At 42.0% G+C, this 27,727-nt stretch overlaps 1 protein-coding gene across 2 annotated transcripts in view; it reads right to left on the bottom strand.

Annotated features, from left to right (window-relative positions):
* The window catches only part of KSR1 (kinase suppressor of ras 1), a 213,717-nt gene that overhangs the window by 4,767 nt on the left and 181,223 nt on the right, over positions 1 to 27,727 (bottom strand). Inside the window, exons 11-20 of one of the 2 annotated variants that reach the window (XM_074263662.1) lie at positions 26,467 to 26,508; positions 20,782 to 20,836; positions 19,705 to 19,753; positions 18,170 to 18,549; positions 15,730 to 15,826; positions 11,725 to 11,858; positions 10,617 to 10,748; positions 8,739 to 8,874; positions 7,708 to 7,841; positions 4,820 to 4,900 (exon numbers count right to left, since the gene is read on the bottom strand). In XM_074263662.1, coding sequence (XP_074119763.1) covers positions 4,820 to 4,900; positions 7,708 to 7,841; positions 8,739 to 8,874; positions 10,617 to 10,748; positions 11,725 to 11,858; positions 15,730 to 15,826; positions 18,170 to 18,549; positions 19,705 to 19,753; positions 20,782 to 20,836; positions 26,467 to 26,508 — 1,240 coding nt within the window. The remainder of the gene's footprint in view (positions 1 to 4,819; positions 4,901 to 7,707; positions 7,842 to 8,738; positions 8,875 to 10,616; positions 10,749 to 11,724; positions 11,859 to 15,729; positions 15,827 to 18,169; positions 18,550 to 19,704; positions 19,754 to 20,781; positions 20,837 to 26,466; positions 26,509 to 27,727) is intronic. The other variant, XM_074263663.1, reaches the window with a different exon arrangement.

Here is a 27,727-nt window from a genome sequence, read left to right as displayed (position 1 = left end):
GTGGAGAGCCATTAAAGTGGACGTTTTTGAAGTCATGAAATTAATGTTTTTACTGTCTCCATTGGGCTGGAGAGACGGGGGGCTATGGGTGTAGAATGTTGCATACACAGTCACCATGAATTAGTTTTACTTAATTGTCTTTTATCCTGTTATAATAGAAGGCTGACTTTGTAGGGGAAGGAGGAATTGAGGCATATCTGGAAAAGATTCAGATGTAAAAACAAAAGGCACCAAGACAATTTTTTAGAAAAACAAAACAAAACAAAACTCTTTTTTTTTGTTGTTGTTGTTTTAAACTGACTTTTCAAGATTTAACAAGTAAACTGAGTCTGATGAGCAAGATGGCTTGCAGAAGTCCTGCCTCCCATCAGGAGATTCTCATGGCCCTAATTCACAGCACTCAGCAATCCTGGCCCATGCCCACAGTGAATTTTGGGTCCAGTGGCATTTCTGAGATCATCTCTCCGATCCTTTTCATTTTTAACAAATGAGCTAACTCAGGATCAAGTGACTCCCTCAAGCTCACACGGGGAGTCAGGAATTGAGAAAAAGAACAGAACTCACACCCTTAGACTCCTAATCCATTATTTTTTTTGCCCTACAAAACACACCCTTTAGTTTTATTGTATTAAAAAAAAGTTTGCATTAACTGTGGGGCCCAAAGTGTTGGGAAAAGGCCCTGGGGATGTCATCTTTGCAAGGGTAATCCTAGTGACATTGACCCATTCATCCATACTGACAACGGGAACAGAAGCAGCAGCTACAAGAAATGTTCTTCCATGGACATCCCAGGCCGGGGTCCTCCTGATCATAGGACCATGGATTTAAGGCTGGAGTCTGTGAACTTGTTCTTTTAAAAATTCTGATCACTGTATTTCAATAGAACTGGTTTCCTTTGTAATCCTATGTATTTTATGTTAAGCATTTAAAAACATGACTCTGAGAAGGTTGAGAGCCCCTCATTTAAGGCCCAGCTGGACCACATGTTTTGCCCAAAGTCACGCCGGTAGTCAGTAGCAGAAATGGACTCTGACTTTGCTCTTCCCTCGGATGAAAGAGCTGCAAACCTTTCTCAGATTTATTTAGAGGCTCTTGTTACATCCTCCAACTTAGGATGCTGCTTGCAGGATGAGTCACTGGAATAAACTGCAAACATCCCTCACCCCTACACACGGGCTCCAGCCCTCTGCCTCGTTAGGATGGGACTAGTGAGAAAGAATCGCTCACAACATCGAAGGAACATCCAGGAGAGAGTTTGCAAAGCCGATCAAAGTGCTTGGGGGGGAATAAACAGAGGCAGCCATATCCAACAGTTAGCGAAGGAGTTAGTTCCCCAAAAGTGTGTTATACAAGCAAAAAATAAAAACAATAACAAAAACAAAACAGGAATGATTTTTTTTTTAATAAAAAATACTTTTTGGAGAAAGGATTCGGCGAGGCAGAAGTTATATCCCCCTGGTTAATGCAAAGAATCCGGGTTTGCATTTTAGTCAGTAGAGGCAGCTGTTTGAAGTTGAGAAGTCGATTAGGAGAGAGTGAAAAAAGCCGAGGAGACATGCAAGGCAGCGCCAGGAGCTACAACCTAGAAAAGGAAACAGACAGACAAAAAACAGCCAATACACACAGACACAAACCGTGGGAGAGTTAGCGATCGTTGAAAACTAGTGGAAGCGGACATTAGAGAAATGTTAGCTCGGGATCTGCTCGGAGGAGAGATCGTGATCTGGACACTCTCCGGATCTGGGGAAATGGTGTGATTTATTTGTGACCACAACAGACTGTATAGGTTACCTTCCCAGTGGAATATAACCTCCTCGAGGATGGAGGAATTTGGTTTTGTCTCTATATTCTCAGCATCTGACATACAGTAAGTACTTACTACTTACTGAATTAAACTGAACATGTATAGTATTGTGATGACCCATAAAAATAAATACCCCCAAATATTCTCTGTATGGAGGATGGGCAAATGATTATGACCCTCAAATGAAACTTGTTAATGCTGACCTATCACTAATGTAGATTTTTTTTAAAAAACCATATCCAATTTTTCGGCTCTTTCTTACCAAGATTTGGAAAATAAACAAGCTAAATGATGTCTTTTGAGATCATGCCTGATCTTACATGAGTAGCCCTGACTCAGGAAATCCAAAAGATCAGGAGATTTAGGGCTGGGAGGGACTTCAAGGTCAGCTGCTTCAGTGGTTCTCAAAAGCTGGGCCCAGCACTCCACTAGGTCCTAAATTCCACTAGCTGTGTGCAGTTTGGAAAATTATGTTATTGCAGCCAAAAGGAAATTTAGAAATAATTTTGTTTACTTTAAAAGCAACTTCTGCAGCATTCATGATAGGGCAGATTCCGTATTTCATAATAAGATTCTCCCAACCTTTACCTTGCAAAGAATTTGCTCAAAAACTGGGTTTCTATTACAGTAAAGAACCTCCCGGGGACTCTCCTAGACTGTGTCCAAAGAATGAACAAAAGAATTGTGGGAACTACAGAATTAATTCAAGCCCAGCTTAACTGACGGAGGACAAGCAACCAAGGCCCTAAGAGGAAGTGACTCTTTCAAATTCTTTATGGAAATATGTAGGAGAGGCAGGCTTTGAAGTCTCTGACTCCAAATCTGGTGTTTTTCCCCACCACATTACTTAATATCACTGACTCACAACTAAAAATTAAATTCAGAAAGCAGAATGGGTAATGGATAGAGTGCCACACCTGGCATCGGAAAGGGCCGAGTTCAAATCCTGCCTTGGATGTCCCAAGCTGAGGGGAGATCAAATGCATGGGAAACAGTCTGGAAACCTTAATATGCTCTATAAACGTTTGCTGTTGGAATTATTTATTAGCTGTGGGACCTTGGGTGAGTGAATTAACGGGTCTGAGCCTCTGCTTTCTCAGGTATCCAAAAGGGAAGCCACCTGTGCTGCTTGCCTCAGCAACCAAAATGGGTTTTTTCAAGGAGAAACACAGTAGAAATGGGAGCTACGATCATTGGGACTTGGGCAGTGGTGGATGAAGAGAAGGAGCAGCTGCTCCATTGTCAGGAACCTGGAAATGTCAGGGGTTTGTAAGATCCTAAATCTACAGCTGGAAGATTTTTCACAAAAACATCTTGGAGAAATACAAGCGCTAACAGCACCTTATAAATTTTGGCACCCCTGTCAGAACCCCTGGTGCCTCATCTTAGTTAAGGTTTTTGCACTTAGTGACATAAAGTATTTTAGGATAAGAGTTTCTTGGGACTATGAAATGCTCTGTGTTCAAAATAAAAATATCATTATGGTAAAATTCTCTGTCATAAGATTTCTAAGCTCTAGCCAGGCTTTGGCTCATATACTTCAAGCAACACTCTTTGAACTAGTATCTCCAATGTCTGGCACATGCTTAAAATAGAAGATCCTCGAGGACAGGAACTATATATGGAAAGCTCGTGTCTGGCACACAATTAGGTACTTAATAAATGTTTGTTGATGTTACTGCTATTTATTAATGCTTGTTGATTGACTAATAATAGAACATGGAGCACTCTTGGGATTTGCCCTTCATTTTGGAGAAGGGATTTAACTAGGTAAGCTTCCAAAATCCAAAAATACAATCATATTAAGCTATCAGCCCCAGAGGAAACGTGCCATTGTTGGTACCTTCCCTCTGCCCAAAAAGCTTAATGGATAAGGTCAAAGGCAATAAGAAAAAGGAAGCCCAGTGTATGTGTGTAGAGCAGAGGATTATCAGACAAGAGAATTTGGCAGTGAAAGGGAAGCCAGTCCAGGCAGAGAGAAGTCAGAAATAAAAGCTAGAACCCAGAGGAAACCACCATCTTTAAACCAAAGAGGAACTTTAATGATGAACCAATGAAGGGAATGCTCCCCAACCTGCCATAGCTGAAGGGGAAAGGTGCTGAGGGGGAGGGAGCCCTTTTATGTGTGAGGCACAAAACCATGATCAGAACACTTTCTGGAGTGGTCGTGGGCTGTGTCTTTCAGTGGTCAACTGTGCCTAGGATATTGTGAAGTCTCGGACCAGACTGGGCAAAAAGACCATACCAATAAATCTCCCTGAAGGCACCCGAAAGGAGTTATCATGTTCTGTCAGCCAGTCCCCCCCCCCCTTTTTCCTGTGATCTCCTTAAGGTCCAATAACCAGAGTGGGAAAAGTAGCAGAGAAAACTGGAACGCCTGGAATCTCACTGTCTTGGGGAATTCCCATTGTGCAAAGTCCCTTCGCTGATTAAAAATCGGCCACTCCTTAGTAACTTAATTCACTCCGATCACAGAGTTTAAGTGACTTGCCCAGTCACAAAACTAAAATCGGGATCATAATTACCAGTACTTATGTAGCACTTTCAGGTCTGCAAAGGACTTTACAAATGTTAACTCGATCATCTAGTCAGCTTGTGTCAGATTGAGGACTTGTACATGTCTTCCTGATTCCAAAGCTAGTCCTCTGTCAGTTATTCTACGCTGTCCTTCCCTGGTAATCAATGAAGTGATAATTAACTTCTATATTTGGGGGAAGGGAGGGGATTTGAAGGATTTCCAACTCTGGGGGTCTTGGGAACACCAGGAAGACACGGAAGTGGTTTAGGCCAAGTTTACATTACTGCTTTTTGATTTGAGGACTTAAATAATTCACTGAAAAATAAGAAAGCATCAATGTCTCAACTTGCTGATACAACTTTTTAAAAAACACACTTCGTTGCATGGGAATAAAAAATAAAAACATGAGTCAGGAGCTAGGGGAGAAGGCGAGGGGAGGGAAGAATGGATGCAAGACGTATGATGGGTGAGAAACAAGCACCCAACAGGACACACACTATTCCTCCAAGAGGGGACGGAAGGTTCCCCTAAAGTCTGGGTGGTAGTAGCGCCCTTTGGAGTAGCGATTCCGCCAGCGACTGGGGCCGAGCCGTGCCGCCATATTGATGTTTGGAGAGTGTGGAATGCCATCCAGGACAGTCAGAAGCCAACAGGACGGAGGGTTGAGATGAGGACAAGGTGAAGGAAGACACGATAGGAAATGGAGCGGTAGAGAGAAGGATGTAACAGGCCAGGTGTGAGGAGAAATATACCCCAGGACAGACACCAATGGAAAAGAAAAGAGAAAAATGAGAATTAGAAGCTGAGCTTGGGAAAGCAGGAATCACAAACAGAAAGGTACTGGTATTCACTCTGAAGCAAATATATTGGCATCTGGATTATGAAAACATTCCCTTTTAAAAGGATCTCTTCTAATATTTGTAAAAGTGCCTGGCATATAATAGGCACTTAATAAATGTTTGTTCCCACTCCCCCCCCAAAAAAAAATTGAAATATTCTGATGTCTTGGCCCTAATTATATCTGCTAGTTTATTCTGCTTTCCACAAGGTTTAAAGTAGGTAACATATAAAGATATAATTCAGATGAAAAATAAATAAATAAATAAAAGGATCTCTTCTTTTGTTTTAAATGGAAATCATTTTTAAATATTTCACTATTTCCCAATTGTAAAGCAAAAAAAAAAAAAAAAAATTAAACAATCATTTAAAAAAAAATTGAATTTAGGATCTCTTTTTGATGGAGTTGCATTGCTGCATCCCAGAATCACAGAACATTAGAAATGGAAGGAACCTCAGGGGTCATGGGATTTAGAACTGGAAGGGATTTGGGGGGGGGCATTTAGTGTAACCTCCTCCTTTTACAGAGAAATAAACTGAACTTTAAGAAGCCAAATTGAAATGTCTAAGATCTCATAAGATATCCTTGGTCTGTGAGTTACCCATCAAAGTCTCATCAGGAGAAGTTGCCGATCTGTATTAGTGGATGGATGTTCTACATAGAGGATGGATAATCTCTATTATACCCACAGTTATATCTATTTATCTATAATATTATTATTATATATGTAATAAAAATATGTAATTATTATATATATAATTATTACATTATATTTATAATAAAATATTATATATATACACATACACATAAAATCTGCTACCTCCAATTTTGTGGGTAATCTTGCTCCTTTCAGAATCTGGATTAGCAATCCATTCTTACCATGTTGCAGCTTTCATCTGTCATAAGAGGGGGTGCATAAATGACCCCTTCCCCCACCCAAGTTCCCTTCTAGCCCTAAATCTCAAAGTTAAGACTTCAGTGAACTTCCCTCCAGTTAGCTGGAAGCTGGACGTTTGACTTCCTCCCTTTTCAAAGATAAAGACAGACCCCAGAGAAGCACTGCAGAAATGCAGCCGGAGGTTTGGGTGTAACCATATTCCTTCACACCAACAGCTCATCGGGGGCTGTCATTTTACCCTTGAGTGTTCCCATCTCAGGATTGCCAATATATCTTTGACAAATAAAAATGCCCCAAAATACAAGTCTATGTTTGAATTAATCATACCAGACAGCTTTCTGACATGGCTGACATCGGAAACAATATATTCTAAGCAGGTGGACTGAAATGGGGCACCTAAAAATCAAGGGGGCAGTATTTGTGCTTTGGGTACGTTAGGGACCTAATCTAAGGGATTTCTATATTTTATTTGAGGGGGTGTGTCTATGTGTGTCCTGTAGTTACACAGAGGCAAGATGATGTAGACATAAAAACATAAATTTAGAACTGGAAGGATCTAACTTCAAAAAATCTAATTTTATTTTCATTTATTTTCCCCCTGAGGTGATTGGGGTTAAGTGACTTGCCCAGGGTCACACAACTAGGAAGTGTTAAGTATCTGAGGCCAGATTTGAACTCGGGTCCTCCTGACTTCAGGGCTGGTGCTCTATCCACTGAACCACCTAGTAATTTTATTCACTTTACAGGTAAGAGGCCCAGCTGAGTTAAGTGACTTGCCCAAAATCACACAGGAATTTAAGCTTCTGCTTAACCAAGTTGGGTCTTCATGAAGTCTATGATTCAGGCTTTTTTCTATGCTACAAATGGCCCTGGATGGAAAGTCAGAAGATGCTGATGTGAATTCTGGCTCAGCTACTTACTGTTTGTGTGAACTGAGCCCGTGCAGGGTCCATGCTCTCTCCTGGATTACATTTCCCCACTTGTCTGTTCCCCCGATATCTGTGACCTGCCTTCTATGTCACACACAATATAGGCTGGTAGAGGTTGACCTCAAAGGCAACCACCCAGGAGATCCCAGGTTCTGGTCTCATCTGTGATACCTTTGGGTGTGTGTTTGTGTGTGTGTGTGTGTGTGTGTGTGTGTGTGTGTGTGTGTGTGTGTGTGTGTCCCAGGACTGTCCTGAGGGGAAGGTAGGGAAAATGTGAAATGGCTTTAAATGAACCCAGAAGCTTGGGTGTCCCTCAATATAGGCAGTTATTGTATGAGTAAGCTCATCTAAGAAAAATCTGATTTTTGTACAAAAATAATTTTTTGAGTGGAGGAGCAGAGGGGGTGTAAATAATGCTTCCTCATCTCTCACTGACCAATAAAATTTGTAAAAGCCAACACTTTAGTGGAAGAAAATGCCATCCCTTGAATCCCTCCCCTTCCTTTTTTATAGGTGAACACTGGAAACTGGCACGGGAAAGCCCTTAGGGAAAGGTGTTCACCAGGCCCTCCCCAAAGCCCCCTGCCATATAAACGATTCCCCTTCCTCAATGGCCCCCATTGTAACTTTCTTTGGACAGGGAGTCAGGGTCATACCTTCATAGTCTTAAGGGTGGGCATGGAAACCTGGGCAGAGGCCCTTGCTCTAGGGGATACTTACTCAGCAGATTTCCAGAAGTGGCCTGGGTGAGAGAGGCGCCGGTTCAGTTTGGGCAGTTTTTCCATCATTTCCATTAAGAGGGGAAAGCTGGGTCTCTCCTGCAGGTCAAAGGCCCAGCAAGCAGACAGGATCTCCTGCAACAGGAAGAAACATTCGTTTATTTGTTCTACAAGCATTTGTGAAGCACTTACTAGGTTAGGTAAGAAATGAGGCAAAGAACCTAGCTAAAAAAAATTAATCTGGGAGGGAAGACCCAAAACAGAAACAATTAGTATTTATATTCACGCTTAACCAATCAAGGCCCAAACAATGGCCAAGTGGGGCTTGGTCGGGAACTTACTGTTGGTCAATGAACGAGAGCCAGTGAGAAGTTGGTACAGCTGGGGAAAAGGAGGGAAAGAATAGAAGAAAATATCTCTATCCATGCTGAAAGGACCTTAGGGATGGGGAGATTCAACAGCTAAGGAAATCCAAAGTAATTTAGGCAGTGAGGAAGCACTAATAATTGGGGAGATTGGGAAAGGCTTCCTGTAGCAACAACTGAGCCATGGAGGGATTGCATGGGGAGAACCAGGCTAAAGTGCAAAGGCTGGAGATGGACTGTCACGTTTGGAGAATTACAAGTAGGTACAAGTTTGGTAGGAAGGTGGAGATGGTGAAGGGGACCCATTCCTGGAGATGTGACTAAGGTAAGACTGAAGGGCCTGAAACCTAGGGAAAGGAAAATCCTTGTGGGCCACATGCTGACTTAGAAACCCCCAGATTAACATTCTCTTCAGAGCCCTTTCCAGAATCATGTTTTTTAAATGTATAAAGTACGTGATGAGGATGCAAAATTCACCAATTCTACTGAAACGCCATTAAACAGAGTTTCTCAGAAAGCTCACAGAGCCCAGATTCAGAACCCCGGCTCCCCCGTGCACCCCATGACTGTCTTTAGAGCCCTGCTCACCAGCCCCGGCCCTGCCCCTGCTCCTGCTGGAGCTCTCCCAGGAAGGCGGCCCCCAAGGCCGGGAAAGACCGGCACTTACACTGACTTCCTTCCCCAAGCTGATCCCCGCCAGGACTTGCTTGACACCTTCCCCGCTTCCAATCTGCCAGATCAGGGCTTCTGCAGGTTGGGTCTGGAAAGGCCAATCTCTTGCTTGTAGCTCATACCAAACCGTCCTGGAAAGACCATCCAGACTGAATCAGGACCGTAGGGAAAGCAAAGCAGGACGCAGGGACGAGGCTGGACTCTGGGCTGGTGGCCTCTGGGCTTGTTCTTGCTCCAGGCCTGGATACAATGACCCCCAACCAAGCCTTCCATGAGCCCTCCCCCTCTCCCAAGATCACCAGAGACTGCCATTTCCTTCTCCTGGTCATTTGACAGCTGCAGAAATTGAGGCAAATAGAGTATACTGACTTGCCCAGGGTCACACAGTGTCCAAGCTTAGGTTTGAACTTATATCTTCTTCTCTCTCTCTCTCTCTCTCTCTGTCTCTCTCTCTCTCTCTGTCTCTGTCTCTGTCTCTGTCTCTCTCTCTCTCTCTGTCTCTCTCTCTGTATATATATATATATATATATCTATAATCTGCTACTGAGCAGAGCTAGACCCGAGGGTCTGGCAGACCTGAGTTCAAACGCTTCTTCTTCCACTGATCGGTTATGTAACCACTGGCAAGTCAGGCACATATTGCTAATTTCTAAGTTCTTTCACTTATCTATTTAAACACAATTAAACCATTAAGCCATCTTTCCTCCTCATAAAGGTCCACTATGCCCATGACTCACTCGTGGTGGCCAAAGGGCCCTTCAGGAGCTGTATGATAGCTGGAGAGGCAGGTCTACAAGGCCAAAAAGAATTAATCATTAGCTGACCTTCCACCCAACCTCATTGGGTTTCTTCAAGTCTCAGCCAAAGGTCTCACCTTCTACAAGAAGCCGCCTTCAGCTTTGCACCTTCTCCCATTAAGATTTCAGGCTGTCCAGCGCTACTACTGGGATTATATCCCAAAGAAATACTAAAGAGCGGAAAGAGACATATATGTGCCAAAATGTTTGTGGCAGCTCTTTTTGTTGTAGCTAGAAACTGGAGGATGAATGGATGTCCATCAGTTGGAGAATGGTTGGGTAAATTGTGGTATATGAAGGTTATGGAATATTATTGCTCGGTAAGAAATGACCAGCAGGAGGAATATAGAGAGGCCTGGAGAGACTTAAATCAACTGATGCTGAGTGAAATGAGCAGAACCAGAAGATCACTGTACACTTCAACAACAATGCTGTATGAGGATGTATTCTGATGGAAGTGGAAATCTTCAACATAAAGAAGATCCAACTCACTTCCAGTTGATCAATGATGGACAGAGGTAGATACACCCAGAGAAGAAACACTGGGAGGGGAATGTAAATTGTTAGCACTAATATCTGTCTGCCCAGGTTGCATGTACCTTCGGATTCTAATGTTTATTGTGCAACAAGAAAGTGATATTCGCACACATGTATTGTACCTAGACTATATTGTAACACATGTAAAATGTATGGTATTGCCTGTCGTCGGGGGGAGGGAATAGAGGGAGGGGGGGTAAATTGGAAAAATGAATACAAGGGATAATATTATAAAATATATATATATATATATATAATAAAAAAAAAAAAAAAAAAAAAAAAAAAAAAAAAAAGATTTCAGGCTGTCTATACCTTGTTGGGTTATGTTATATTACCTGCTCTCCATTAGATTGTAAGTTCCTGTTTATTTATTTTCTTTGTATCCCCAGCACTTAACAAGGTGCCAGGTGTACGTAGGAACTCAATGAATGTTTGCTGACTCACTGACCACTAACACAGGGAACACGTGGAGACTTGGATGCTTCTTGCCCCAGATTCCCTCGACTAGCCCCTGCGGGTCCCCTAAGGCTTCTGCTCACCCAAAGGCATACACGTCAGCAGCTCTGGAGAAGGGCAGTTTATCTTCATCTTTCCCTGGAGTCATCTCCCGAACGATTTCAGGGGCCAAGTAGCACAGCCAATCGTGTGGCAGCTTCAGCTCATTCTCCCGCCTGAATTATAAAAAGGAAGAAAAAAAGAATTGGGAGACTTTGGTCTTTCCAAGCTTCCCCTCTGCTTCCATGCAGGAGATTAGTGAAATTTCCACCATATCTAAGCTACGGAAGGCAATAAACAAATTAGATTAGGGGGTTCTGAACCCAGGGTCTCCGAATTTGCTTTTTAAAAATACTTGGGTAACTATATTTTAATAGAATTGATTTTGTTTGTAATTCTATTATTTTATCTTATATATTTAAGCCATGATTCTGAGAAGAGGTCCCACAGGCTTCACCCACCGTTTGTCCACGAGGTCCAGGACACAGACAAGCCAAAAAAGTCTAGGTCTAGATCAGAGCTTCTTAAACTTTTATTATTTATAACCCCTTTTTGCCCAAGAAATTTTAATGTAATCCAAGTATATAAAATAGGTATACAAATCAAACATTTACTGGTAATAAATCATACTTTTGCAGCCCCTATATTCAGTTACAAAACCCTATATAGCAGGGGTTCTCAAACTACGGCCTGAGGGCCAGATGCGGCCCACTGAGGACGTTTATGTGGCCCATCGGGTTATGGCAAATGGGCTGAGGGGCGGAGACAGAGCGTGAGCTTTTGTTTTTACTGTAGTCCGGCCCTCCAACAGTCTGAGGGACAGTGAACTGGACCCCTATTTTAAAAGTTTGAGGACCACTGCTATATAGAATTGGGAATCACAGTTTAAGAGGTTAGGGTCTAAATGAATATATCACCCAGCTGGCAAAGTTAATCGGTAAAATCCCAAATCATTGTTAGGCTGGAATTTTGTATTGGTTTGTTAAAGGTGTGTCACAAAAGCTCTCCGCAGATGGCTGGGTTTTTTAAATTATTTCATTGTCTTTACTGGGATGGGAGTTGTCCACTACTTGACCAGAATCGAAATTTTCTCTTCTGTTAAATGAGGGAGTTGGACTCGATGGAGCCTCTCCGGCTCCTTGACCGCCTCACCTGCCCTCCTGCACCACACCGGAGATCCCAAACAGCCCAAAGTCTGTGATGACCACCTTGCCATTGTCATAGAAGATATTCTTGGATTTCAGGTCTTTGTGAACGATGCCCTTAGCGTGCAAGTACCCCATGCCCTGGAAGAGAGCCCCCAAAACAGGTCAGATGGAGGGATGGTCTTAAGTCTAGAACCAGAGACTGATTCTGAAGCTGCTTGATTTAGATATGGCTCCTTCAAAAGTGGAGCCTCGAAAGTATACATGCATACATATATAATATATATGTATCTACTTACCTATATGCACAATACACACACACACACATTGGGGTGTAGAGAAGTGGAGAAGAAATACTAACAGGTATATATTTAAACACATGAAGACATTAATTCCAAGGAATTCAGAAATGGGTTTGATTCAACTCAAGGCCAGTCTATACTAGCTGTGTGACACTGGGTAAGTCCCTTAACCTGTCAATTTCTTCATCTGTAAAATGGGGATAATAAAAAGTATTTACCTCCCAAAGTTGTTGTAAGGATCAAATGAGATGCTAACTGTAAAGCACTTAGACTAGTGTATTCTGTTTTTATATGCTGTTTCCTCCTTAGGAGGGCATAGATTATTTTTGCTTTTTCTTAGCTCAGTATATTCTGATTTTTATATGCTGTTTCCTCCTTAGGAGGGCATGGATTATTTTTGCTTTTTCTTGGTTATCTCTAGCTTAGCTCAGCACACAGTAGGCACTATATAAATGATAGCTTTTATTATCATTATTTGAGCATAGTAGCCATTTCATATTTGTCCAATTGAATAGAATTAAATAATTTAAGGTTTCAAAGTACTTCCATCTCAATGACTCTGAAGTACAAGTTATGGAAGCATTATCACACCCATTTTACAGATGAAGAAACAGAGATTTAGAGTAGCTATGGGACTTTCCGGCCCATGGTCACAGAGCTAGAGAATATCTGAAATCAAGTCAAATCAAGTTATATCAATAAGCATTTATTAAATGTCTAAATCTGGGGTAATGGAAAGAACCCAGAAGTAGAATCCGAGGCCCTGGGTTTGAATCCCAAGTTGGCTACCTCCATCTGTGTGATCTTGGACCTCAAGTTTGACCTTGATGAGTATCTGTTTCCTCAACTGTAAAAATAAGAGTGTTGGCGGAAAACTCTCTTCCAGCTCTAGAAACCATGATTTAGTCAACACTAATGGAATGTTCACTATAAACAAGACATTATGATAAGAACCAAGCCAGAAAGACAAAAAGATAATGGGCACTGCCCTCAAGGACCTCATCTTCTAGGCAACTAAAAAGCCTACCATGAGCAGCCTGCACACAGTAAATACTAGTTGAGGAAACAGACTCATAGATGTCAAGACTGAATTTCTCTATATAAGAAAGAAAAATCAGCTGATCAAGGTTAGGAGGGGCAAACCATTTCCTATATTGAGCCTTCTCTCAGTGACATTAACTATACAGAAGGATGTGAAGTTTTTCATCTTGTTTTCTCTGACCTATCAAATCTTCTTCCTATTTTCTCCATGTCAGCCTATTTAATATCTATACTTGCCTTTGGGGAGGAACAATTCCCTTTTTTTTTTTTTGGGAAGACTTATTTTATGTACATGTTTAGCATATATTGGATTACTTGCTGTCAAGGGGAGAGGATGGAGGGAAGGCAGGAAGAAAAATTTGGAACACAAGGTTTTGCAAGGATGGATGTTTAAAACTATCCTCGCGTACATTTTTTAAATAAAAAGCTATTATTTAAAAAAAAAAAAAGACTCAGTTTATCTTGTGTATTCTGATTTTCATATGCTGTTTTCCCCTTAGAATGGAAGCCTCTTGAGGGCAAGGATTATCTTTGCTTTTTCTTGATTATCTCCAGCTTAGGTCAGCCCATGGCATAAAATAAGTACTTATTTGGTTGATTGGTTAATTGATTATTGATTGTGTGGGTTAAGGAATGAAGATGGAAAGGAGCTATGAATGCAGAAGGGGGAAAAGGAGTCACTTCTGGGAAACAGAAACAGAAACATGATTTAGCCATGAAGAATTAGCTCGCTATATCAGCTCAGTCTTTTTCTCCTAAGAGTCTCAGAAAGCAGACTTTCTCACTATCCTGACTATCAACTTTCACTGAAATGAAGCTATAGATTTCTAGAAAAGGAGCATTTCCCGGATCCATAATAGGCCCAAGCATTTCCGAGACAGTGAACTGAGCCATCTTCATTTTTCCTGCCCTTCCTCACCCCTTTGACATTTCCTTTCCAGCTGCTTGCCCAAGGCCAGAGCCCCCTCCCATGCACTCCAGGAGCTGAGTCTGTGGCTGGAATGCTCTCCCTTCAGCCTCGTTCATCTTTTTTGTGACCATGCATTTCCTTTACCTATGTTCTGTACCTACTTAGAGGCCTACCTGGAAGGCTGAGGCTGCCTGACACTGAATGTGCTAAGGGTTCACAAATGCTTGTTGATCGACTAAAGCACAGTCAGGATATGGGCAGGGAGCCTCCAGAAGGTTATCTTCCCCCCCCCCCCCCAGAATATCATCCAGTTCCTGTAAACCTCTGAACTGGAAGTCCATATTTATGATTCTTATCTCAGGGATTAGGAATATTCCTAAAATGGCAGGGTCACACCTATTTCAGGGGAGATTTAAACTTTTGGAATATTTTAAAGCAGGGGGTGGAGTGGGAGCAGGGGTGCAACGGAATAGAGACATCTCAGGGTGATCATTTACTCCTTGGAAATCAGCAAACGCTAAAAATCAGTGCTTGATTTATTGTTTTGTTGATTATTCAGACTTAAGAAACTGAGGAGAAAAGATGAATAATAATGCATAATCTTAAAATGTGTCCTGAGTACAAGTTTTCATCCCCTACCCATTCCCTACTTTGGAGAGCTGGTTGTTAAACATTTTATCAGCATGCTCTTTGGTGGAACAATTTAAGATTCATAGATTGACCTAGAAGGGACCTCAAGAGTGATTTGCTCAATTCATACACATAATAACTGACAAAGGGACAATGTGACTCCTAAACCAGCAGTTTTCCCTCATTCCTTGATTTGCATATGGAAGGGGAGGGGATGAGTGCTGTCAAGCATTAAAAATAATGATGATAATTGACATTGACAGAGAGCCCAATCTGCAAAATATTCTGTATGAACTAGCTCACTGGAGTCTCCAAACAGCCAGAGGAGGTGGAACTTAATTCCTGCTGACAAATCAAGGGTTCAGAACCCGGAGTCTGTGAATTTGTGTTTGTCAATATTTTAATAACTCAATTTCCACAGAATTAGTTTCATTTGCCCGAATTCAAATCCAGTTTTAGACATTTCTTAGAGCTGTGTGATCCTGGACAGACACATAACCTCTGCCTCAGTTTCCTCAACAGTAAAATGGAGGGTGAGGGAGCTAGATTAGATGGTGCAATAGACACACTCCTTGGAATTAGGAGTTCAAATCTGGCTTCAGACACTTAACACTTCCTAGCTGGGTGACTCTGAGCAAGTCACTCACCTCCCAAAATAATAAAATAAAACAGTAAAATGCGAATGATAATAGCACCTGCCTCCAAGATAGTTGTATTTAATGAGATCATATTTTAAAACATTTGACTTACAATAGGCTCTTAATAAATGTTGGTTCCCTTCCCTTCCCCCTCCTGTATATTTTATTTTATTCACCGTTCTCCAGCGGTGTCACCAAAATATGACCCAAGGGGGTGGGGACATAAACAATCATAAGAATCCCCAATTTTATTCCACAGTCATTTTTATAGTTCACGGGCAGGGAAGGTTCCCTGAATTGCTGGAGCACACATGGGTGGAAAGTTGACCATTTGAGTTACATGCTGGGTACTGTTGACACAAAGATAAAAATGAAGTAAAGAGTATTTACCTGCCCTCAAGGAGCTTCCCATCTATTTCACACCATCGCCGTGGTGGCAAGAAAGCAAGAGCTGGAAGGAATATTCCACAGGAAAGGCAGCCGTCCCTTACCTTGATGATCTCCTGGGCAATCTGCCTGGTTTTGTTGATGTCCAAGCTGGTCTTGGGATCCCTCACGAAGGAGTGGAGCGTCCGCCCTTTGCAGAAACTGTAGGAGAGTGAAAGGAGGGTGAGAGAGAGACCCCATGTTTCCTCTGTACAATGAGGGGGGATCCCTGCCAGTTCTCACATCTTCTGAATGATGGACAGAGCGAAAAATGAACTGGTTTTGGTGCTATAAGGCTTGGTTCAAGTTCCATCTGATCCCTCCCCATTTACTAGTCCTGCCATCTTAGGCAATCTCCTTGTGACTCAGTTTCCTTACCTGTAAAAAAAGAAGGGTGAATGAGATACAGTAAAAGAGAAAGTAAAAATTCCACCTTTGATGATTACTCCCTGTGTGACCTTAGGCAGTAACTTTAAATCCTTAAGCCTCAGTTCTGTCATCTGTAAAATGAGTTCATTGGACTAGATGGGCCCTGAGATCTCTTCCGAATCTAGATTGAGAACAATCGCTTATGTGGATGCAGGCTGACCAAGCCTACAAGGCGGTCACCCACAAGTAGACATGCCCAAAATAACTGAACATTCTTTCACTGAGCCCAAGGAAATAAAGCAACATCAATTCACGTCACTGAAACAGTTAGGTGGCAAAGTGAACAGCACGCTGGATCTGGACTCAGGAAGGCTTGAATTCAAATCTGAGGCAAGATTTGAATTTGAACCTTCCTGAGTCCAGATCTTGTCTCAGACACTTATTGTGTGACATTAGCTCTCAATCATCAGTTTCCTCATCTGTAAAATGGGAATAATTAATAACACTTGCTATACAGGGCTATTATAAAGATGAAACAAGAGGATGCAAACCTTTAAATGTTTTATGTATTAGTTGTTAATGTTGTTATTATGAAGCTTTTCCTGGTCCCCCCAAGCAGCAATGTTGCCCCATTCCAATTTCCTTTCTCTTTCTTCTGGATAGAGCTACATGTAGCTTCCCCCCAGACAATGTAAGCTTCCTGAAGACAGAGACTGGCTTTTGTTGTTGCTCTTCTAGGATCTGGAAGAGTGCCTGGCACACAGTAAGTGCTTAATAAATGCTTGTTGATCCGTGGCTTCATTCTCTCCATACACTCAGATAATAACTTTCTTTAAGGAAGGGCTTCTTAAACTTTTTCCATTCACGACTCTTTTTCATCCCCAAAATTTTTACAAAACCTCAGGTGTATAGATATGTAAAATACGAACAAATTATAATTTCCAGACCCCCATTTCAAGACCCCATATGGGATCACGACCCACAGTTCAAGAAACTTTGCTCTAACACTTAAATAGTCTCTAAGTATTGCTGTGGCCAAAAAATCCATCCCTCTCTGGCCAGCCTGATAACAGTCTCTCTATTGGTCCTTAGAGAAGTTCTTGAAGCCTTTCCAGCATGGGAGACCCTTCTTGTATTATCCTGGAATATCTCCTCTTCACCTTCACTAAGGGAAGGCTATGGATGTAAGTAATACATTTTTATTTTTTAAATTAAGCTTTTTTTAAAAAGCTTTTAAAAAAAGGACCCATGTATAATTGAGGGAGTTTTGAATTTCAATGATATCAGTGCTGAAATTTCAGAGATTGTGCTTGCAATATAACTTAATAAAACAAAACAGATTTGGCTCACTGCTACTGTTTGCAGATTTCTGCAATAGCTGCTAGATGAGAAAGTTTTAATTAGCCATGGTTCATCCCCTCATAAAGGGGGTAGCCAAGAAAATGGATAATACAGCAGTAAAGATATAATATTCCATTATTCTATATTCTATAACAAGTTTTCTGAGATTTAATAAGTTCTTATTAATGCTTTAATAAGATCTATAATAAATTTTTATTGTTTTCTAGGTCTGAGGGCCAAGGCTTATGCCAAGGAAAATTCTTAAGTCAAAGAGGACTTTTAGCCAAGATCTCTGTCTCTATGAAGTTGAAAAAAAAAAAGTTAAGAAATCCTATTCAGAAAGATTCTGTTTTTAAAAATTATCTGGCAAATCAGATTTTTTGATACCTAGACACATGAAAGAAAAGAAAGAAATGTGTATTTATTAAATGCCTAAAGATGTAGATAATATTTTGTTTGACTATGATACGGGCACTGTGCTAAAGACTTTTTTCTAAATATTATTTCTTTGGATCATCACAATAATTCTGGGAGATTTTTACAGTTTATAGTTGACAGAAAGGAGGCAGGCAGAAATTAAATGACTTGGGTGTGGGCCCCAACCAACTTGGTTGACAAGTTGGTTAATTTTAAGAAATCATTTCTTTTTTTTTTAATCTTTTGTTAATGAGATGATTTTCTAGCTCAAAAGTATAAGAAGGATATATTGGGAATTGAATGTTATATAGAAACAAAATATTGATAAAATTAATTTTTAAAGGTAAAGGGAGCTTGGGCCACAGGCCCTCTGCTTACCTGGTGATGATGGCAAGGTGGGGGGGATTCATACACGCTCCCATGAAGAGCACGACATTCTCGTGCCGCGTCTGCCTGTAATTCATGACCTCCTTCTTAAACAGCTTGAGATGGTCCTGGTTGTTGCCATCGATCTCCAGAAGGCGGATGGCCACCTCCCCGTGCCATCTGCCCCGGTAGACTTTCCCCCATCGTCCCTGTCCGATGGGCTCCCCCAGCTCCACCTGCTCAAAGGGAATGTCCCACTCCTGCAGGTAGACACTGGTCTTGCTGGCTTTCCGAGAGATCATCCCTTTCCACGGCTTCCGGGAGTTGGGGAGATCGTCCAGCTCATCCTCATCATCCTCCAGTTCCGATTTACTTGCCTCTTGTTCTTCCACCTGGAAGGAAAACAAACAAAAAAGAATCTATGAGATAGATAAGAAGCTGTGTGGTCCAATGAGGGGGCCACTGGCTCTACCTCTGAGTAACCATGTAGGAATCTCACCCCCAATTTGGGCCTTGGTTGGGTTGGATTCCATGAGAACTCCACCTGGCCCCAACATTCAGTGTTCCATGATCTGTCAGTGACTAATGAGCAGCATTAGAGAATTATACAAATTTTTGCTAGTGGCCACAGCAAAGAGGAAGAATGGTCAATTCAATGTGTTTTTTTTTGGGGGGGGAGTTGGTAGATAATTTTATCATTAAGCTGTTTCTACCCTTTAGATCATTAGTAAATCAAAGTGTCCCTCCCTTTCACAAGCCATATCTTATAATCAGTCTGTAGAATAATAATGATGATGATAACAGGTGACACTGATTATGCACCTACTATGTTCGAGGCACTATGCTAAAAGCTTTACAATTATTATCTCCATAGTAACCCTGGAGTAGAGTCTATTATTGTCCTCATTTTATAGATGAGGAAGCTGATAGAGGTTAAATTATTTGCCTAAGATCCCACAGCTTATCATGTGTTTGAGCTCCCATCTGAACTTGGATCTTCCTGATTCCATGCCTGTACTCTAGCTCCCAATGCATAGAACCTGGTTTTAAATTAAGGAAGCAGCTAGCTGGAGAAATAGACTTGAATGCAAAATTACCTGAATTTTAATCCTGCCTCAGATATTTATTAGCTGTATGACTGTGGATAAATCATTTTATTGCTTCTTCATCTGAAAAAATGCCTCTCAGGATTTTAGGAGGATGAAATGAGCTAGCACATAACAATACTTTCCAGACCTTAAGGAGCTACATAAATGTTAGCTATTAGTATTAGGAGTAGTACTTAAGTACTAGTATTAAGGATGAACATGTACAGGGAAGTATAATTCACAAATTTTCTAATTGTTATTTCCTTCTGTGGATTGTTAGAAGCTTCTGTAACATAATTGGGTCAATGAAGCTGTCTACAGCTCCATTTCTCAACTTTCCCAAATGAACAGAAGGCTGAATTATACCCATTGCACTATGATACGACATTAAGGCTTCTGTGGGCCAGAGGAGAGAAGTGATTGACCCAGAGATCCCTGCTGTGCCATCTCCAAGCTCACCTCTGTTTCGTGGTCCTCGGTCATGCTGGCTTTCGGCTGGTCATTGACCCTAGGGAAGAGAAGAATTTATCAAAGAGAGTTAAAAGCAGAGCATTATAGTTTTCATAAGGAAGGAAAGTTAAGCCATAGGCAAGTCTGGATTTGGAGATTTCTACCTGATTCCCCCCAAGCCAAAACCATGATTCTTAATGTCAGATAATTGTCTGTGGCCAAGTTACTAAATGTTTCTGGAGAAAACATGTTTTTAATTCATCTCTAAAAGATATGATGGTATTCAGGTCCCTATAATGGTAAAGGCTCCCACAGAATTAGAATGAGGAGACCAGGGTTTCAGCCTCAGCTCTGCTACCACTAAATTTGTGTGTGATCTTGGAAAAGACACTTCCCCAGTGGACTTGTTTCTTCTTCCCTAAAGGAAGGAACTGATATGGAGAATAATTTAGGCAATAAAAACACGGTAAAGACAAGCAACTTTAAAAGACTTAAGAGATCTGATCAATGCAATGACCACTTATAATTCCAGATTCAATGATGAAACATGATATTCCATCTCAAGATGTGGAGAATATTTTATTTGTACCAAAAGTTTTTTTCCTTTCTTTTTATTAAACTAGATGTGGAATGGGAAGGAGAGAAAATAAATGTTTTTTAATTGAAAATAAAATGAGGTAACTGATAGGGTCCTTTCTAGGTCTGATCTTTCACTTTCTCTTTCCCATATCACATCTGTACTATACCATAAAACCTTCCAGTGTTACATGTAGGTAACAGGAATTAACACCACCACTGCTTCCCAGTTGATTGAACATTAAGCCAATAAAATATTTTGGCCACCAAAGTGGGTAATCCGTTCTAAAGTTTATATTGACAAGGAAGCTTGACTTTAATCTACTGGTACCAATTCCACAAATAATCAGGTAAGAACAGGAAGGTTTAACTCACAACCATGTTACTTTGAAGAAATTTGGAGTTTATTTTTTATTAACTTAGAAAAGCAGAGGGAGAGAGAAGTAGATGGAGATGAAGGAATTCCTTGTTGGTTGGAAAGAGGGATATGAAGGGGAGGTAGATGCTTACCGCGTCTCTTCAGCTGCATCAGGGACTTGGGGTGCTTGGGATGGGGTAGAGATGTCTAGAGAAAACAAAACATAACACTAAGGATGAAGGGCCATGTTTCTCATTCACTGAAGGTCAAGGGGGCAGAGCAGGGATGGGTTCAAACCTTTGGAAATAACTTCTTAAGCAAATTGATTTCTATCTTCTAAACCAAAGGAAAGACTTTACAGACTTATTTTCATGTCCACCATGCATTCCACTTCAATAAAAGTGCATTTTGCGAGTTAAATGATCAATCAAAAAACATTAGTTAATCGCCAGGGTAAGAGGTAGTGAACAGAGGCAGGTCTTGAAGCTAGGAGTTCTTCTTCTGACATATACCAACTGTATATATCAGGGGTTCTCAAACTATGGCCCGTGGGCCAGATGCAGCCCGCTGGGGATGTTTAGGCGGCGCCAGGGTATGGCAAATGGGCTGAGGGGCGGAGACAGAGTGTGAGTTTTTCTTTTTACTATAGTCCGGCCCTCCAACAGTCTGAGGGACCATGAACTGGCCCTCTATTTAAAAAGTTTAAGGACCACTGGTTTGTGTTTATTTTTCTTGGGACTCAGCTTGCTCATCCATTAAAGGACAGGGTTGGAACAGCTGGTCTCATGCTAGGACCCAACCCCACTGCTCTCCCTCAGACTTTGAACCTCATCCCCAGCCACAAAGTCTGCTGCCATAATAACCCAAAAGATCTTCCTGATCTACTGTTGTCTCTCTCCTATCTACCCTTTACACCCTTTCTAGACAAATTTTCTTTATATAAAGAGCTGGGTTGTGTTATTTTTTTGCTCTTTGCCTCTATCCTACTCATTCAATATGACTAAAGAAGTCAGGCTGTTAAGCAAGATGCTGCACCCTGTGATCCTCCCAGAGATGCTGTAATTGGTAGCTTTCTCCAACTTAGGGGTTGAACTGTATTGGGCTATGCTAATTGGGTCTCTGCTCTAAATCAATGGGATAACCCCCGAGAGTGGACCATCAGATTGTCTAAGGAAGGGCAAACCAAACCACTTTAAAGGTCAGAAATAGGCCAAACAGTAGTAGGTTTGGGCCCATGAGTAATCTAGGTATTTCCAGACTGGAATAAATGGAGAGACCTCATCTTTGAAAGGAAAAAAAAAAAAAAAAAAAGACATTTCTAATCGAGTCTGATTTTACCCAATTGAAAAATTGCATTTTTGTGAACTATAATATAGAAAGAATTTTGAATTTATTCATGTTTTTAAAAATATCTAACTGATATATTATAATGAACCTAAATGACACATGACAAATAACTCAAATTTAAAATATATAGATATATAAAATATATAGATATATAAAAGAATGAAGTTTGGACAGAATACAATATAAGAACCAATACTATATACTCTATAAGAACCAAGAAATATGAATTTTATTTTTGGCTGGGATATATAGGAAAATAGATCTAGAGATGAAAGGGATCAGCAATATTTAGTTCAACTTCTCACTCTAAAGATGAGGAATTGCATCTGAGAAGTTACTTTCCTAAGATTACAAGGCAGAATCCAGCTCCTCTGCCTCCAAATCCAGTAATATTTCCTCTACACTATTGTCTATTGTGTCTCTGTAAATGGGGGAGGAAAAGGGAGAGAGAAAGATAGTGTTGATAATCCACCATCCACCAGGTGATGGAGACAACTCAGCATGACTAACGAACCTCCATGAATATAAGCTCTGACTTGGAGGGAATTTGGCCAATTCATCCAAACTGTAATTGAACCATATCTGAGTTCTAACAGTCACAGTTTCAGAGCTGGAATAGATATCAGAGGTCACTCAGTCCAACCTGTCCTTCAACAAGCCTTTTCTCTACCACAGACCAAACAAATGGACAGCCAGCCTTTGGATGGAAATAGTCAATGAAGATGTTTCCAACTGAAGTTCCTTCGCAGAAAGTCCAGTCCACTCCTGAGGAGCTCTAGTTGTTAAGAAAAATTTCCCCCCTAGGATTATAGTAGAGCTGGATTATCTAGTCCACCTACCTTCTTTTATAGATGAAGAAACTGAAGGCCAGAGAGAGGAAAATAATTAATTGTTCATGGTATTATAGATAGTAATGGCAGAGCTGGGATCTGAACTCAGGTTCTTAGATCTCTAAGAGAATTGTAATGATCCATGTCAAGTGTACTATAGCATGTCACCTGTACTATATCATGTCAACTGCACTATACCATGTCAATTGTACTTTACTGTGTCAAGTGTATCATATCATGTTAATTATACTGAGCTATGTTAATTGCAGTGAATCATGTCAGTTGCACTGTACATCAATTGCACTATATCATGTCAACTGCACTGTATCATGTCAATTGCACTGAGCCTGTCAGTTGTTCTGTACCACATCAAATGTACTGAACGTCAATTGCACTATATCATGCCAACTGCCCTGTATCATGTCAATTGCACTGAGCCTGTCAGTTGTTCTGTACCACATCAAATGTACTGTACGTCAATTGCACTATATCATGCCAACTGCCCTGTATCATGTCAATTGCATTGAGCCTGTCAGTTGTTCTGTACCACGTCAAATGTACTGTACATTAATTGCACTATATCATGTCAACTGCCCTGTATCATGTCAATTGCACAAAGCCACGTCAAATGCACTGACCTATAGCAGTTATAATACACTGTATCAAATATACTTTATTGTATCAAAGTATAATATACAATATTAATTGTACTGAGCTATGTCAACTGCACTGAGCCATGTCAATGGTACTGCACATATCAAACACACTAACTAGTCAGCTCTCCTGTATCATGTCAACTGTACTGAGCCAAGTCAATTGCACTGTATTGCTATACTGAGTTCAAGTTTTTTGCATTTTACTACACTTAAACCTCTCAGGGACTCAAATTCCTCATCTGTAAAATGAAGGTTCTGGCCCAAGGGGTGCCTTGGAGCTTTAAGCCTCTGAATCTGGGATCCTAAATTTGTCTCTTTGTAACTTCCACGCATAACTTTGTGCTTTGTCCTCTGGGGTCAAGAACAAGCCAAATCCTTCTTCCATTGGCCCGTCTTTCTGTTGCTTGTTCTTCCTCACCTCCCCACAGAACAATGCCCAGTCCGTCAGGCAGCTCTCCTATCCCATCAGTCTAAGGTCCTTTGTCACACTGATCGCCCATCTTTGGAGACTCTCCAGCTTATCCCCCTCCTCTAATATGAGGCTTCTGGAAAAGAACACAATATTTAGAGTTCTCTTTCCTCTGTAAAATAGAGATCGGTCCCTGGGAAAGACCTTAAAGTTCCTCTGCTTTGCCATTTTGAGACCCAGGAGCAGGTAAGATTTCACTGAGACCGGCAGGAGCTGAAGAACAAGTCTGCACCTACATTACTCACCAGCACCACCCGGTGTCCGGCAGCCAAAGAATTTCCTGTTTAAAGTTTTTTTCCCCATAGATATTACAGGCCTAAATGGCAAGAATTTCCCCATCATATTCCAAAGTAGACATAGACTCTAAATGTGATTGACTAGCATGGAGCAGTGGGAAAATGTGGAACCTTGAGGTCCAATTCTGGCTCTGCTATGAATCCCCCGGTAGTCAGGGCTAAGTCCTTAACTTCTCTAGGACTCAGTTTCTTCCACTATAACAGGGTGGGGTTGGGGTTTAATGGTTTACAAGTTCTTTTAGGATCTAAAGCTTTGATCCCAGAATCAAAAACTGTGCTTAGTCCATTCAAGAAACTGCTCCAAAAACTTATTTGTGATCTGGAGATATTTCTTAATATGATCAGCAGGTGGCGCTGTGCCACAAGTCTAGGCAGGTCAATGGCTGTATCAAGAGATGGATTGAACGATAGATTCTGGGTGAAAGTCAGAGATTCAGTTTCCTCACCTGTAAAATGGGACAGCAACTACAGGTAAGGAAGATGAGTGGGAAAAAGGCTCAGAGTACCACCAGTACAAAGAGGGAGGAGAAGAAGGAGCATAAGCTGAGATCCCATTGTAGCTCATGAATGTGTATATGTATTGGGAGGAAGAATAAAAATCATGAAAATTACTTCAACTATCTGGGACAGAGTTTCCTTTTCCGTAACCTTGGCTTCTTTCCCAATGCCTACAAGCATACACACCCACCCCCCAGTTCAGAGCCATTATTCATAATTCAAATCCTAGAATGGTCTTCTCTCAGTGGAGCTCTTTCCTCAAGGTCCCTTTCCTTTTCATTTCTTGCAATCTGATTCCCAATTCCCCCATAAACTGAAATCAAGTCCTTTATCCATCCCTTGCCTTCTAAATCCGATGGTCTACTTGGTCTTTGCAGTTTTTGACAAGATCCCCATTTTGTTTTGGTTTCCATGACACTGCTCTCTCTCCTACTTCTCCTCTGTCACCCTCCTCCTAAATAACTTTTTGCTGGATTATCATCTACCACCTTCCTATTAGGCCCAAGTATCCCTCAAAGCTCTACTTTGGGCCTCCTTTTTTTTCTCCAACCCTGGTGATTCTGTCAGCTTTTAAGAGGGAGATATGTCTCATGTCTTTTTGTTCAGCCCCAGTTTCTATTCTGAGCTCCAATCCTGTGTGCTGGATGATTCTACTCGGACGTCCCAAGGGCAACTTCAACTTAGCAAGTCCAAAGTGGAACTCATCTTCCCTTCTCATTGATGTTGTCCCTTCAAAGTTCCTTCAAGACTCCTAGGCTGGCAACCTCAAAGTCATCCCAAACTCTCCCATCTCTGTCCCATCTGCCTCCTAAAAACAAGTAGGCAGCACAGATACAGCCTTGGGCCTACAGAGATGAAGATCTGAGTTCAAATGTGACTCCAAACACTTGTCCCTTCCCCTCTGTCTGCCTTGAATCTCCACTCTCAGGGTCATTGAAATATTACTCATAAAGTGCTAGCACATGGTAGGCACAAAGTGTTGTATCATGAAGAAGAAAAAGAACCTTTGGAAATCAGGCTAATCTTATTTCGTGGAGGAGGAAACAGAGTTAGGTCTACTCCCTGGGTCACCAGAGTCTCAGGCCAGGGCTGGGTTGGTTATACTTGAAGAGAAGGGAGCATTACACCAGGTAGAGGATGATCCCCACCCCCTCTCTATTCTCCTATATTGTGCCCACTGAGCTCAGGGCCAACTCGTACAATTCTACCTGGTACCACGGGAGCCCTCCAGAGAAGGACTACCCAATACAGTTGGGTACAATACAGTTGTACCCAATACAGTTCTCACAGTCCCACCTGGTACCATGGGAGCCCTATAGAGAGAGGCCCACCCAACATGGCTCTCAAAGTCCACTCCAGAGAAGGCCCACCCAACACAGCTCTCACAATCCCACTTGGTGCTACATGAGCCCTCCAGAGAGAGGCCCATCCAACACAACCTTCATAGTCCACCTGGTGCCATGGGAGCTCTCCAGAGAGAGGCTCATCCAAAACAACCTTCATAGTCCACGGAGCCATGGGAGCCTCTCATCTAACACAGCTCTCACAGTCCCAACAGGTGTGGGAGCCCTCCAGAGAGAAGCTCACCCAACACAATCTTCATAGTCCACCTGGGGCCATGGGAACCCCTCATCCAACATGGCTCTCACAATCCCACAGGAGCTCTCCAGAGAAAGACCACCCAACACAAGAAAGATAACATTAACTGAAGTGAGAAGTGGTTAGTAGAATCCATACTCACCTGGGAAGATAAACTGCTGTCTATGATGGATGTAGTGGGCAGCTTGAAATACAAGAGGAGAGCCAATCACACAAACAAACAGCAAACAGCCGGGAGAAAAATGTCAGAGATGGTCAGTGACAGGCGCATGCATTCAATGAGCAGACTGGGGGAGGCTCAGGGCAATGGTTAATTGAATCGCGTGGCTGCTCCCCACAGGCCTCTGGGAGAAGCAGGCTAGGAGGGCCGAGGGCGGGTGGACCAAATAAAGCTGGTGGGGAAAGGGGGAGAGGGCTGCTTGGAAATGGGGACAGGCCCCAGAGAGCCCAGAGCCAAAAGGTCCTGTGTTATTGCTTGTGTAGGAAGAGAGGATTCAGAGGTAGGAGACATGGGTCTGAAGTTGGCTTCTTAGACCGTCTGCCCTCTCCCCAACTCACCCAAATGCATGTATTAGAGATACTGGAACAGGTCACTTGTAAAGGCCTGCATCTCCCAGGTGACTCTCTGGAGACAGGGTCTGGGGCCCTGCCATCTCATCGCTCCCCATAATTCCCCTCTCAAAGTATGGCTCAATGGGTCTCAATTTTCCTAATTGTCTAAAAGAGGGAGGGTTAACTGCCCTCAGTTCCCCCAAGTTAAGGGTGAAGATAAATGGTAAAAGCACCTTGGGAAAGTAAAAAGTGCTCCCTGGAAAGTCAAGTCATGATCTTCATTGTCAATGATCCCTTAACCAAAGAATCGGGGCTCACATTGCTGATTTTATAACAAACTGGTGTGGGGGTGTATAGGGCATCTCTCCAACTTGGGGGTAGGGCTATAAGTAGGCAAGCTTTGGTTAGGACTTTTGGGGGTAACTCCCCTCTCTGAGAGGCGTCAAGATCTCTCCTCAGCCATCCATTCATATGTGAATGAGCATGGGGAGGGATGAAGCTTACTTAGGGACCAGAGCAAACTCTTTGTGCTGGGTCTGTACAAAGGAGGTACAGTGGACATTCAGGAAGAGACTTCACACTAGAGAAAGGAATCAGAGGTAGGAGCAATGCATCCACGCAGCCCCCCACCCCCACCCTGGAAGCCACTAACAGCAGACTGGAACATCGGAAGGTGGAGGGAGCAGCAGAGGGCCCAGGAGAGGAAGGGCCCAGGCTCGGTGAACTGAGTCTAATCCACAAGAGCCTCAGCCTTCCAAACCATCCCTGAGACCGAACACCCCATCAACCTCGAGGGGGTAAATGGGTCATAGAGAAAGGCAGCAGCTGCTCAGAAATGGGATTTTAAGAAG

Source organism: Sminthopsis crassicaudata, chromosome 4 (genome assembly GCF_048593235.1).
Source record: "Sminthopsis crassicaudata isolate SCR6 chromosome 4, ASM4859323v1, whole genome shotgun sequence".
NCBI lineage: Eukaryota > Metazoa > Chordata > Mammalia > Dasyuromorphia > Dasyuridae > Sminthopsis > Sminthopsis crassicaudata.
The sequence above is the reverse complement of the archived record's forward strand: the minus strand, read 5'-3'. Positions and strand labels throughout refer to the sequence as shown.